Genomic DNA, 14,406 nt, shown 5'->3' on the forward strand with positions numbered 1-14,406 from the left:
TGAATGAACTTTATTTATTTATTTGTATGAATGTTAATGAGAAATATTTGTGTTGATACTGTTTTAAATGAGGGACCAAAAATGGTAAATAATATATATTGAAGGCCTGTGTTTTATGTAAGCCTTGTTATACAGTAGATTTTAAGATGTTTAAATTAAAGCTTGTTTGGTGAAAATTAAATCAATTAAATGTTGTATTGCTGCTGCAGGATTGGTATATGTGTTTGTTGGTTTAGTATGTGTCATGTGAGATGTTTTCTTTATATAAGTTCGTATTGTACTCTGGTCTGTGCAAAATTGTGTATTTCCTGTATGAATAACCCGGAGCATGAAATGCTTATCAGCATTGTTTCAGCATAACTGTTTATTTATCGAGTCTGAAACTCGGGGAGTACTCTTCATAGTTTCTTGATTAAGTTTCGATAGTGGATCTTTTCATAGGCATGCTGTGGAATTGGGGACACTTCAGAAGCATTGGACTATAATTTGAATTATTGATTAAAATAATATATAGAGCTTGATATAGAACTGAAGTAGCTGCACTTATCAAATGTTTTACCATACAAATGTACAACTCAGTTTCACAATACCAAATTTAAACTCAAGGGCCTAGGTGACTAACAAGCAGACTCACATGTTTTATGGAGTTACAACAAATACAATTAGCATATATTTTTTTATTTGAAGGGCAAGCAAACGATTGAGGGCTAAACTACAATTGATGTATCTCTATATACAAATCAAGATGTAGCATACAAGAAACAATTCTAAAAACACATCAAAATATTATACCCGGTAGCTTGGAACTGTAAAATTTAGAACCGGAAGGAGGAATCTGCTAACGCGTTTCTCTCGGGTCCGAGTCGTGGTCCATCTTCGCTCCGGACACTGCTCTGAGTGCTCTCATTTGATTCGTCATATGTGAAGGATGATATCCTGTTATCATTTGCAAGTTGTGCTGTTTGTGTTTCAGGTGGCAAAGCCAATGCGGCTGGAGCCATGGCGCCAAATCCCTTTATTAGAGAAGAAACACTTGAATCCCACAAGAAGGTGTGAAGGCGTATAGAGACCTTTGCATGCCGGTGCAGTGAGAGCTTCTGGCTAAGGGAGACAGTATCATAACATCGAATTTGTCCTGTTGGAGAAACAATCCAGGGAAGGACTTTCTGATTTGATACTCTTGAAACCACCAGCAATTTACCTGCTCTGTTTGCTTCTTTATACATATTGCAGAGGCCTGAACGTGTTGAAGATGCATCATCGTCACCTTCAGCTACAGAAGATATGTAAATAAAGCCCTGCGAAACAAACAACAAAGGATAAATCTTTAGAGCAAATATACATGTTAATTGGGAATTATAGACACATTATAGACACATTAGTGTGATTTACTAATGGTGATTACTCCATCTGTATGACGATGAATGTGATGATAAGGGGTGTCATGATGACGACCCTCATAATTATTAATCTTAAATCAGAACCATCTTTAACACTTGTGTGATGCCTGATGCATTTTTTCTGAGGTTTGTTTTATGTAATGAGAAATTAACTATCAATTACAAACCTCTTCTGTGCGGCTAATTGCAAAGCCAAGCTTTGTGTCACTTTCTTTTATTTTGATTTCAACAGGAACTTCTCCTTCTAGAGGAGAATACCATAATCGAACTGCTCTAACAACACCAATGTCCACCCCGTGGTAATCCTCAAAGCCATACAAACTTGCATTGGCCAGATTCGACAAATCCGACAATGACCCAGCATTTACAGTAGAAGATGCTGTCTCTCCTGATATCTGGCTCAAATAAGGAAAAGAAAGAAAAATAAAATCAGCTAATTGAAATATGTGGTTGTAACATTCTCCAGCTAACTGCCTCATTCTGCAATTGGAACTTGATTTGAGACTTGCATTTGGTAAGGATATTGCTTCCCTTCATATTATCTCTGTACAATATTTGTTAATGATAAATTTATGAATGTTTCGTTAGAATTTTACCTTGGTAAGTAGGGATTCAGTCTGGATGTTCATGAATACAATAGGGACTCCTGATGCCTGAGAGGCGGTCAGCCATGCATTAGATCTAGCAAGCGTGTCCTCCAAATCATTGTAACGAGAAGGGTTTTTATCTGAGGTTCTGGGAAGAAAGAGTATCGAAAGAAAGAAGCTTGAGTTAGGAACTGATAGCTGCTCCTGCATTCTCTTCTCCCATGGATACGAAACCTGTCCATCTTGAAGTGGAGTCTTAGCTAATGCATCCACCATCCTAGAGTTTCTTGAAGCTGCGTGGCATTTACATGTAAGATTGTCATTCATATCAAGGACAAATTGACTAGGAACTAAATTATTGCAAGTTTAAACAGTCCGACCTTAACAATATATATGATATGAATCAAGTATGAATTATATGTAGCCAAGACTATATACAAAGATGCAAAACAATATTGACGAAGATTATTTAATATATCTTGTAGGAAAAACAACAGAATTTGAAACTGGTAACCCTGAATCCTCCATTAATAATGTTTGTAATTCAAACCAGCCAAAACATTAAAATAAAACATGATTAAAATTTGGCCCTTATGTCTCGAATGTCCTTGTGCTCACATCATTTACCCTCAAAATAATATAAAAATCATGGATAATCATGATGGCCTCTAAACTGAACTTAGAGGCTTGTCATCTTGTTTTTAATTCCTACCCTGATACACTACACAAGAGAATTAAAAAATGGAAGTGTTATTACATGGCTGTGCAAGCGAGAGTAGCTAACAATAGCTTGAATGGAGTATTTTGATTCTAGGGAAACACATTTGAAGTAGCATGCTCTGAGTATATTATGCCAAGTAAGCGAAAATTATCTTGTTCAGAACTTATTCTATTTGATAGACATTCTTTGGTGTTTTCTTAACCAGATGTTTAATATGTATAAAAGTAAACCATTAATTATACAGTTAAGTGGGAAGTGTCTCCTACATATAAGCAATTTCAACTTGGCAACATCATCAAACCTTCCACCAAAAAAAATACATGAATGTTAAAATCAGCATTTGAGTATAGTTGGGTTTATACATACCTACATTTTTCTTAGTACAATTAAAATATGTAAGTTACAGATGTGTTTCTACAGGCCGATGCCTATTCTCCAACAATCTATTTTTAGTTTGCAATTCATGGAACTATATGTAGTTCTACTTTTTGATAAATGAAAGACCTACTAAAAAAATATGGATTTAAAGATGTCTGAAGTGTCAATGCGGAAACGATTCTTACAATCATACAGCGAATGTATCACACACCTAAGACTGAAAGTTTGGGAATTATTAGGCATATGTGATGCAATCAAGTGTTTTGATAAGGCTACATATATTCCATTTAATGAGACAAATTTGCATTTTGAAATGTTAATTTTACTACACTAGACATTTGGTAATTAAGAATATCTGACAAACAAATTTGCTAACCTCACAAGAAAATTCCAGAATTATACATTTTCTCCGTAATTAGCTTAGCAATTCATCCGTAACTTGTTCCAGATAAATTTTCTTATTCATCACTTCTTGCTCTTTTTCCATTCAAATTCTAAGATGTATTGTGCCATCTGATCTTCCCTATCTTTTAATACTTAAATAGGGATATTAAGGGAGCGGAGATCTCAATTCTCAGATGCCATGCCAACTTAAATAAGAATTATTGGTACGCATAATATTTAAGTAATTATGATATAAATGTTATACATATTGCTAGATGCGCTTTCTGCACAGTGATTACATATTTGTAAGGTTCCCGCAAATGACATGTACAATTCCTTATGTCCATATCCTGTTCCACGCACATCTTAACGAGGCAGAGCTGCTCCATTGGAGAATTGGAGCCTTAAGAGAATCCCCCAAGTGCTCTGCCACAGTACCCACATAAGAAAAGGTTTTATATCAATTGTCAATATTATTGCAGGAAATGGTTTTGTATCAATTGTTAATATTATTGTAGGAAGGAAGAAAGGGGTAATATAAGTACAAGTTTATTCTTATCTGGATTCTTGTCATCAACATAGAATTTTATGAATAGACAGCTATAATGTATCAAAGAGTGGCAAGTGGGTGGGTGGAGAATTTAGCCTGGAACAGAAAATGTGATCATAGCTGTTGAGAATGACTTTGATAAGTCAAAGTAAGTTTCATCCTCAACAGTGGTTAACTTTGGGCTGCTAGATTTATGTATAGTGGGCAAGTGGGTGGGTAGAGGATTACCCCTGATATAAGAAATGTGATGACAGATTGAAGAACGACTTTGACAACTCAACGTAAATTTCATCCTCCGCGATGGTCAACCCAGTAATCATTAGGCTGCTAGATTTTTATTTGTGTGTTGCAAGAACAAGACCAGGAAAAATACAATTACACAGGGTTATAAATTATGATACTACCATTGAGAAATAGACAAAATAATTTAAACGAGTCTGAATTGCTAAGAAAAAAGGAAGAAGAAGAAGGCCTCAACAGATTAAAGGCCTATACATTAGTGATACAGGAGGAATTCACATTTGTATTATGTGATTAGTATTAAAAAATACTGGTAAATTGTGTGTGACACATCAAAGAAAAAGGAAAAATACTCTCTTCCAAGCATGCCCTCATTGCCAACAAAACATAGGCATGCCAGGTAAATAAAGAAGAAAAGAGATTGATATTTAGAACAGAAATTGTGTATCAGTACATAATACATATATTCTCCCCAAGAGGCAGAATAGGCAGAATTCTAATTAGAAATGTGCTCTTACATTCATGGATCTGACCCTGTTTGGATCCATTAGAGCCTATGTACAGGCTTAAAACTCATACATATATATGTATATATCCAACTTTTTGTCTTCACATTTATGAATTACCAAATTTTATTGCAGACTACTACCTTTATCTTTCACTTGAGCTAGTCCAGTGATGAACTCCCCTTGTTTGACAATTTTAGTACTCCCCCCGTTTTACAATTTTACAAACACGTTGAAAATTGTTATTAGTGGACAAATTTCCGTTTCAACGCTCAATACTTTTTACATGTATTGATTGGTATCTACTGGTGTGAGTCCGTGAGTAAACAGAGTTTCACATTTTCTCATTATAGTATAGTCCTAAAGGCCCAGCATACAGAACTAGCAGAAGAATCTCTCAGCCTATGTAAAACTAAATTTGATCAGATAATAGAGTTGATTTACATATACTTTCAAAATATGCCAATTACTGTCTAGATTTAATAATTTTTATACAATTATTTACAAGTTTAGCATTTGTTCAAAGTTTGAACTGCAACTGTTTTGTTGAGTACCTTGTGAATTACACACAACACAACTAAAAGACACCACTAGACTTAGTTTATGATTTTCAAGTTTCAACCACCAATACTGACTTGAATCAATGCCCATCTAGAACATACAGATAAGCAACCAAACAGTTCTATCTATAGTAGTTGTGTTCACAAGTATGCCTAAAGTCAACTAAATTTCACAAGAATAGTCAACACAAACATATACGGTTTCAGACACAACACTAACATTGATCGCGAATTATGACTTATAATTTATGTTTATTATCCGCGCTAGGTAAAATGTTATAACACGATTTATTCTAATGTAATTAGTTTACTACTTTGCACGCATAATAAACGCGAAAAGAGATATTAGGTCCCAATATTTTTTGCAGATAATAAAAGCGGATAATAATATGAAATCGGACTACATACCTTGCATATTGAAGCACTCAGCCTCGGTCCGATCAACAAAGGCAACAGCATAATTAGGATCAACAATGGACCTCAACATGTAGTGTTTCCTCCCAGCGGAGTCATTAGGCACAATACAAGCCATCAACTCCGCAAACTGGTCAGCTCCACGTCTAACTCTAACACGAATGGAAGTATCTTTGGACTTGTAACACTCATGAAGTATCTTCTGTACACCAGACTTTCCGTTCTTGAATGGAGATCGGACAGTGAGATTACCAATAGTAATGATTTCAACAATGTCTCCGGTCTGTAAAGTGTCAGCTGTCCATTCCTCGGACTTGGAGCTGGACTTTAAGCATTGGATTGAGAGGATTGGGGTGTTGTTGGGTGAGTTAAGTGGCGTGGATCGACGCGAAGAGGCTGCTGATGATGAGGAGGATGAGAATGAACCGCTGATTGATGAAGTTGATCGATCCATGATCATTTCTAAAGCTATTTGTACATGTTATGTTAGATCATGCTTTTAAAAAAGAGAGGGATTTATGAAATTTGTAAGGAGAAAAAATTGGAAGGAGGATATATAGAGAAAGGTAGGTATGAGCGAGATAACAACAGTACACGCGTAGGTATTTTACATGACATATCATTAAGAAGACAAGGTGGTAGAAATTTAAGACGTTGATGACTAGTAAGTGGGCTCCACAGAATTCCGGTCTGCGTTAAGGAACCAGTTACTCTAAAACCTTAGGGTGTTAGAGAATGGTCCTTTCCGGGATCTTATATTATTCTAACACTCCCCCTCACTCGAAAGCCCATTTATGGGTCGAAGAGTGGATCACGGGCGCCCATCTTTGGGGCATAACTTTACCTTTCGTGTCCCTCATAAATTGTGAGAAATATTGGGGGTGGCAGGGATCGAATCTGAGTCCTCTGCCAGCCTGAGCTCTGATACCATGTTAAGGAACCAGTTACTCTAAAACCTTAAGGTGTTAGAGAATGGTCCTTTCCAGGATCTTATATTATTCTAACAGTCTGGAGCCGTAACCCGGATATGACCGGATCTACCGGTCCAAGACCCGGACCGGATCTACCGGTTCAAGATCCGGATCGGACCGTACATACCCGGTCCAATCCCCGGTCATTATAATTGAAAAAATCCGGTTTTCGTTTCGGTCCAAAACCTGAAAAAATCTTGTCCAGACTTGAATGAACCTCAATTCATATATATAATTATTTTACCTTTAATTGATGTCTCATAAGATTATATATAAATATTAAATATTCACCCATATCATATTTTATTGATCCATATTAATAAATAATAAATTCATATAATAAAATAGATCGATACTACACTTAAATTACTAAATTTCGCACTTCATATAATAAAATATTGTTATTCATACAGTTAAAAATTTATATTTACTTTTAAAATATTAAAATATGTATTTACTTTTAAATTTTTATTGACGTACAAAGTAACAAAATTTTTAATATATATAAATTTGAAAGAAAAATTAAACTAAAATTATATAAATAATTTTTTTATATAAATATTAATTAAACCGGTCTGGTCCCGATCCCATCCGGGTTTTTCTGGTTCGGTCCGGTCCCAAGACCGGATAGAAAAATATCCGCTCGATCCCCAAAATTGGAAAATACACTCAGTTTTACCGATATTGATAAAACGATCGACTTTCAAATAAAAATTTGGAAATAGTAAAAGTATTTAAATACTTTCACAATTCTAACAAAAAAATGATACCAACTATCAATTAGCATATTAAGCCATTTAATGAAAGTATTTAAATACTTTTACTATTTCCAAATTTTTATTTGAAAGTCGAACGTTTTATCAATATCGGTAAAGCTGAGTGTATTTTCCAGTTTCTGGTCCGGTCCGGTTTTTAACCTTTGCGCACCCCTAACTTGGAATATTATTTTATTTATCTAGATTCTAGAGTTATTTGACTTTCTTATTAATAACTAATTAAATTAACTATACATTAATTAATCAAATTAAACTTTCATATGTTGACGGTTAAGTTATCGATTTATAAGGTCTTACGATGTTAGAAAAATATTTAACTCAATCATATATTATTTTTTTTTTTTTTGAAACTAATCATATATTATTTTTAATATTCCTTTCGCTTGAAGTTTCACTTAAAATTGAACAAGTAACAAAAATAATTATGGTCTTAATCGATGGGTGGCAAAAGACAGGTGATAGTTGAGCAGCCGTTGTTAGTTCTTTTTGACCATTACTCAAATCAACTACTCTTCACATTTTTTAATTCGATTCTTTCTATACTCTATTTATATAGACTTTTACACAGTTTCGAATTTGGGAAAAAAAATGAATTTTTTGAATAAAGCATCTTTTAGTGAGTTATATATATTTTATTTATGGTCGAGTTGATCGAGATTCTACTAGAATATTCCTCCATCTTAAATTAATGGTCCCGTTTGATTTTAATGCGTATTTTAAGATGATTAATGGTCTAGCTTCTTTGATTATTTTTAATTTTTTTGTGAATAAAAATTTAAGAATCTTAAAACTTTATTCAAAAAATAAATAACGAAAACATGTTGTGAAGGCACCTTAAATCTTAAATTACTAGTAAAATTTAAACTAAAAAACTAATTTGAGACGTTGAGAGTAGAGAGTATAATTTATAATTTTATACATACACAAGTAGGCGGTAACTATGGGGACTCGTAGGAGGAGAGAAAGCTGCTCACTGCTCACCCTTTCACATACTAAAATATGGATGAAGCACTGCAGTTGTATCGGAAAACAATATGGAAAATTAGAATATACAATTTAATAAGGGCATTACCAGTTTATAGCTAAAGCTTGTAACGAGTTCGAATTCAAGTTTATTTAACTCGAACTTTGTTTACAGCTCTAATTTATTGTGATGGGCTCAATATCCTCTTTTAATAAAATGATTTATTGAATGCTTTCACTGTGTATATTTGAAAATTCTTGTGTAACCAATCATCTGGAAGAAAAGAAGGAATGGAACATGCATATGTAGATCCAGTTATGTAACGTATTCAAAGTTCAAACATGATACATATTAACTAAACTAAGAAAACAAAGTAATAAATTCATTGATGTTGGGATCTAAAAGACCTTTCTTCCACCAAAGGAATTTAACAATCATTCAGCTCTTTTCACCTAGGAATTTAACTATCATTCAGCTCTTTTCACCTAGGAATTTAACTATCATTCAGCTCCTGTAAACAACCCCTTCCTAGTCACGATTATATCGCTTGAAACTGTACATTACATCCTAGATGGGTCTTCAACGAGTCACCGTGATAGAAATTATGTCATGGATTAGCTATCAAATTTAAACAATTGCATATGCAGTAGGCAATTAAAATTACTAGTCAAAACAAAAGCTTACCTTAGCAAAGGCAAAAATGGTCTATAACATATGTATGCTACAACATACTTATCACGTTTATTGGGTGGTAAGGCAAACAAAACTAAATCTTAACCCTGGAGTGATAAGGCTAACTCGGCCCCATATTATAGAAAAACAACTTTCCTATCTTAACCTCATCAAAAGGCTTCTAAGTTCCAATTAAACAAGAAACAAATTTGTGTGCAAGAAGTTAGTGAAATTGCAAACGGCACAACTACCAAATGAGCCTTAAGTTAGTTATCAAATGCATAGAAAGTCATGAAAAATATTTGCTAGAAATTTAAAGCAGCAACATCCATCAAGTCTAAATGTTGGCTATTTGAGCATCAAATTATTAACAGTTATAAAACCTCGTCTATCCTAATAATATGATTTATATATATGCAGTTAGTTTCCGGTTTTTTTAGACGACATTGCAGGATATATGACAGTTAGCCACAGCATAATTTCTCAACAAGCTATAAAACCTGCTGACTAGCTCAGGAAGAACAAAAAGCCAACTTTATGTAGTTCTTGTTCCAAGGGATTTGACATCACATATATCACAGAACACCTGTAGACAAAATAAAAGGAAAAGCAGTTAGAAGATGGCGTTGACAGAACACAGACCAGCCAATTAAAAAGATACCATTAGTAATTACTTTTTTCAAAGCCACAAGACCGTCAATAGAATAATCGGTTCAAGTACACATGATTTAGATTATCTGTAAGATACTCACTAATTCATCTCATCTTTGGAAATGAATTGTTAAGATTTGTTGGTGGCCGTCTTTGGGATTTCAGATTTCTTCCAGACATCATCGGCTTTGATCTTGCAACAGGTGCCGAATCAAGAATCTGATTTAATGATTTTTCTTTTAGAGGGCCTACTGGTTGAGACACATGATGTCGGCCTGTTGATCTTCTTAACAGGGTAGAAGTTTTATTATGTTCGGCTTTCTGGTCTCCCATTGATGAGCAGCTGCTTTTCTTACCTAAGATTTTCTGACTACTAGCTGATTGAGGACTTCGAAGTTTATCAGCTAATCTCAAGGATTCGGTCGAACTGCTGACTTTACCTGATTTCTGGTCTCCCATTGAAGAGTAGTAGCTACTCTGAACTTTGCTAATTTGACTTGCTGGGGCACATGCTTGATGCTTGACTCTAGAGGGAGAATCTGAATCAGAAGATGATGGACTAGTTGTATTTGCCATATCATATAACATGTTATCATTTAGGAGAGGAAGCTGTCTTGTCCTTCCACTTGAAGATAACATTGTGAGACGGGACACCTGTTTCCAGATATGGTTGTAAAAATCATACATTCAGCAGCACAATATAAGGCCAGAAATCTTAAATCTATAAGGAAATATCCCCCAAAGGCATATCTATCATATATGCATACATGTCATAGCCTGGCTGTAAATGAGAGAATCTACATCAGCAGAAGATATTATACAAGTATACCAAACAATAACAATATGATTTTCTTAAGTAAATGAATCTGGGTAAAGAGTATAAGAAGGTAGTACTTTTAGGTTGCATGAAACAGGTCTACTTGTAGTCCTTTCTCTGTTACTTTGCCAAAACATATGTTAGCATGCTAATACCATTAAATAATGACTACAAAATTTTCCATTGAATGCTAGTGATCCAAATGCAAGTACACATTCATGCATCTATCTTTACATCAACCAAATTCCAGTAAAATAAAGAAAAGGAATAACATTATTACTAAAATAATAAAAATAAGTTGGTAATTTTGCTTGATAAATATCAAAAGAGAAGACGACAGTTCGCTGAAAACTAAAAAAATAGGATTACTGGGATGAAAGCACACTCACTTTCTGTTCAAGAATCATCTTGTCTTTCTTTAGCTTTGTAATAAGCGTGTTCTTCCTACGGATGATGTCTTCCAGCTCTGAAATCATCTGTACATAAAAAAAATAGGTGAGCTAACTGAATATATGTATGCCAAGTCCAAGGAGCTTTTTAGATGCACGAACAATCTGGTGATAATTAGGTAAATCTAAACCTTTGAACTAACAAGTTTGGATGAGTCAAGAGAGGACGAGAGCTCATTTATAGTGGCATCCTTCTCTTCACATTCTTTCCGAAGGTTGTAGATGTCTTGCTCATTATCCAGTTGTAACTGTAGTAATACAGAATATTAGTTTTAAAATGGTAGAAGTCTAGAGTTGCTTATTCACTTATCCAACAACTAATGAAAACCACCAAAGAGCATTTAGTTAACGGCAGATCATTATATCTGCACTTTAATTGTTCTTGAGCGAATGAAGCATAACACTGCATGGGTGGAATGTTGTAACAGTCAAGCAAGTGTAAACTTAATAGGATATTAAATTATTTCGTCTGTTTGATTCAAATGAAGAAGAGTGACTAGGTTCCCTAGTGCTCGAATTTGAAACCTACACATTCGAAACATTCTACAACTTTGTCTTAAGCAGCATTATTAAAGGCAGAGGTGTAAGGTCCTCGTGGAGACTGGTAACTGGAGCCTAGGCGCAAGGATCGAGGAAAACACCATATAGAGTTCATTGAAACCTGCCATTTTATATAATGTTTATGATGCAGGACAGGGGACTGATCCCTATCAGCGTTGATTCAATAAGTTGTTTAGGAAAGGAAACATCTAACATAAAGTTTGAATATATTAAAAGCAAATTGGATCAGAAGCATGCATCACTAGCAAATGAGGACTTGCAAAATAGTCAACTCTAATGACCATCACTATTACTTGCATCATCACAGAAACCAAAAGAAAAGACTTCAGAGATCTAAAAAACATAACCTGGATATCTATAGTAGAATTAACACTTGGAGCCCAGTCTGACAAATTAGACATACGACGCTCCTCTGGCTGACAAGACTGATACTTAAAAGTATCCTCCCATTTAGAGAATTCACTAATTGCACTTCCCTGCTAACACAGTAAAATAGATTGATAAGCACCAATCTTTGGTTTTCACATGTAAAAAAAGAAATGGGCGGATGCTAATTAGCATAGCTTGTTACCATCATATCGTCATATGGAAGCTGATGAAAATCACACGGTCGACAACCACAACCACCAGAAGATCGTTGGCACATATCATCAGACTTATCTTTAAAATAATTAATTTGCTCACATAAACTGTCAAGCTCCTCCTGCATTGCTGAAAGCACTTGATCCTGGAATTCAAGAACAAAAATAAGACCATGTCAGCTTCTTCATAGATTTGTGTAGCTGTGTAAGAAGACAGGTTATTTAGATGATTTAGGTGGAAAAACACAAAATCTAAATGATCTCATAAGAAGGATTACAGGAGCATGTTGAATTCATGAAACAAACTGTGAATTTAGACACTTCTGAATGACGCTGAACATTAGATGAAAATTAACATCATACGGAGAAATTATAAATTGCATACGAAAAATACCACAAGATCTATCAATATATAGAAATAAAGTTTCATAGACACTCAAATCAATGAATCAATTATCTGCAGTATATATATATACATGAACTGAACTGAATTGTATAATGAAGTGCAAAACAAAGACAACAAACGTACCTTTATCATTAAGAATACATGAACAATAAAGCCCCATATCCCAGCTCCCAAAAATTGAATGCAATGCAAGTTCAGAACTAAGCCCACAACTCACAATCAGTAACAAGTAATTACTACACCTAATAACTACAGAAAAATGTTACAAGTTACAACCAAATTCAAATTTTAAAAATACCCATTAATAATTAATAAATTCAAAACAAATGAATAACGTGCTGCGAATTTACAGCAAAAGTGTTAAATTGACAAATCTAATTGATATTCAAATCCAATAATTCCATCATCTATAATGTGTACATTTATATAATGCTTGCATTTGAACCATTTTGTAGTATCATGTACCATCGTTACACAAGCCCTAATTTCTAACAAAATAAGCAATTCAACCCCAAATCCCAGCTCTCAAAAATCAAACACAACAGAAATCAGAACCCAACACTCACATTCACTAAAAAATCTTTCCTACCCATAATAAATACCAAAAATCTAATAAAGAAAATCCAAATAAAAAAACCCCATTAATACAAAAAAAACACAAATAACTCATCCAATGAATAAGACTCTTAATTAACCAAAAATCAATAATCAAGCCCGTTACTCTTTTAAAAATTAAACACAACATTATATCAAAATTAACCCATAATTCACAATTACTAACTACTCCTCACTACACAAATAAAAAAAACTAACAAATAAAAAAAACCATTAATAACAACAACAATTAAATAAACTCAAAATCACTAAGAACCCATTATTCAAAAACAAGAAACAACACAAACCCTAATTTGAACAGAGCTCTTAAGCCTCAAAATCTCCTGATTCTTCTTAGAACTAGCAACAGCAACACCAATGACAGCAACAACCAACACTCTCTGCATTGGACTAAACATTGCCCAGCCCATTTTTTCTTCTAAGCCCAGCCCACCACCAATGGCTTTAGCCGACGTGGCTTCCTCGGCTCCAATAAGCCGACCTTGAAAAGACAACCAAGATAGCTGCTTAGCGGCTCGTACTGGCTCATTTGGTGGCACGAAGCTGCTGGAGAGCCGCCGTGGAGCCGGAGATGATGTAAATGGGGTTAGAGAGATTGATGATGGCGGCTTCAAGTCGGCTGCACTGAAGCCGAACTCATCGGCTTCCATTGCGAGATTATAGTTGCTGCACGAGAATTAATTTTTGTGTATTTATTTTAAATTTATGCAAGAGAGGGAAGGTAAAATAAAAATATCAAAAGTGAATATATGGGATATTAGCTATTTTATTTTTTTTTTTAAAAAATAAATAAATGGATATATAATAGTTTAAGATTGTGACAGTTGTGTTGTTTTTGGATGTTAATGTGAAGAATTCAAAATTTAAATTTGTGTAGTTTTGTATTTTGTGTAATGGAGTGTTGTTATGTAGCTGCCCTGGTTGTATTTGAATTTGGGGATGTCTTTTTTTGTTTTTTGTTTGGTGACAACATTTCTTTTTTGGGACAATTTTCTCAACGGCATGAACGTTGCAAAACTAAGCCGGCCAATATGGTTTAATTGTGAATAACGCCCGGTTAATAAAAAAAATTCAGATCGAAGGTGATTGTAAATCATGATCTTTGACGGAGAAATTTAAGGTTTTCTTTAAGTTTACAATTGTCCTTCCAAATCACAAAACACGTGGTTCAGTTATTTTAAGACTGAATTGCATTTAAAGTTG

The 14,406-nt window shown here is 34.3% G+C and overlaps 2 protein-coding genes across 4 annotated transcripts; both read right to left on the reverse strand.

The window, feature by feature from the left end:
* Positions 1 to 491: 491 nt before the first annotated feature.
* On the reverse strand, positions 492 to 6,331 carry LOC141684399 (uncharacterized). The gene is made up of 4 exons (XM_074489331.1): positions 5,735 to 6,331; positions 1,997 to 2,280; positions 1,568 to 1,795; positions 492 to 1,298 (listed from the first exon to the last, which is right to left on the reverse strand). Exons 1-4 carry the CDS (start codon positions 6,198 to 6,200, stop codon positions 816 to 818), a joined length of 1,461 nt encoding a protein of 486 aa, XP_074345432.1. The 5' UTR covers positions 6,201 to 6,331; the 3' UTR covers positions 492 to 815.
* A 3,181-nt stretch (positions 6,332 to 9,512) lies between these two features.
* LOC141682647 (uncharacterized) lies at positions 9,513 to 13,945 on the reverse strand. Of its 3 annotated transcripts, none has more exons than XR_012559875.1 (7): positions 13,491 to 13,945; positions 12,173 to 12,328; positions 11,949 to 12,077; positions 11,172 to 11,288; positions 10,981 to 11,067; positions 9,798 to 10,428; positions 9,513 to 9,709 (listed from the first exon to the last, which is right to left on the reverse strand). XR_012559875.1 is itself a non-coding variant. In XM_074487358.1 (7 exons), exons 1-6 carry the CDS (start codon positions 13,851 to 13,853, stop codon positions 9,880 to 9,882), a joined length of 1,389 nt encoding a protein of 462 aa, XP_074343459.1. In that variant the 5' UTR covers positions 13,854 to 13,944; the 3' UTR covers positions 9,513 to 9,709; positions 9,876 to 9,879. The 3 variants fall into 3 exon arrangements, 2 of the variants coding, with proteins under 2 accessions (XP_074343459.1, XP_074343458.1); XM_074487358.1 differs by having other exon boundaries at positions 9,876 to 10,428; positions 11,184 to 11,288; positions 13,491 to 13,944; XM_074487357.1 differs by having other exon boundaries at positions 9,876 to 10,428; positions 13,491 to 13,942.
* Positions 13,946 to 14,406: the final 461 nt, after the last annotated feature.

Source organism: Apium graveolens, chromosome 9, assembly GCF_009905375.1.
Source record: "Apium graveolens cultivar Ventura chromosome 9, ASM990537v1, whole genome shotgun sequence".
Classification (NCBI taxonomy): Eukaryota; Viridiplantae; Streptophyta; class Magnoliopsida; order Apiales; family Apiaceae; genus Apium; species Apium graveolens.

Excerpts from the sequence above, each read along its gene's own strand:
- LOC141682647 (XM_074487357.1), bottom strand. The coding sequence starts at position 13,853 with ATGGAAGCCGATGAGTTCGGCTTCAGTGCAGCCGACTTGAAGCCGCCA. Across the intron at positions 12,078-12,172 it reads TTCCATATGACGATATGATG|GGAAGTGCAATTAGTGAATT; the intron begins GTAACAAGCTAT and ends CTGTGTTAGCAG. Across the intron at positions 10,429-10,980 it reads AGATGATTCTTGAACAGAAA|GTGTCCCGTCTCACAATGTT; the intron begins GTGAGTGTGCTT and ends ATCTGGAAACAG.
- LOC141684399 (XM_074489331.1), bottom strand. The coding sequence starts at position 6,200 with ATGATCATGGATCGATCAACTTCATCAATCAGCGGTTCATTCTCATCC. Across the intron at positions 1,796-1,996 it reads CTGAATCCCTACTTACCAAG|ATATCAGGAGAGACAGCATC; the intron begins GTAAAATTCTAA and ends TATTTGAGCCAG. Across the intron at positions 1,299-1,567 it reads CAATTAGCCGCACAGAAGAG|GGCTTTATTTACATATCTTC; the intron begins GTTTGTAATTGA and ends TTTGTTTCGCAG.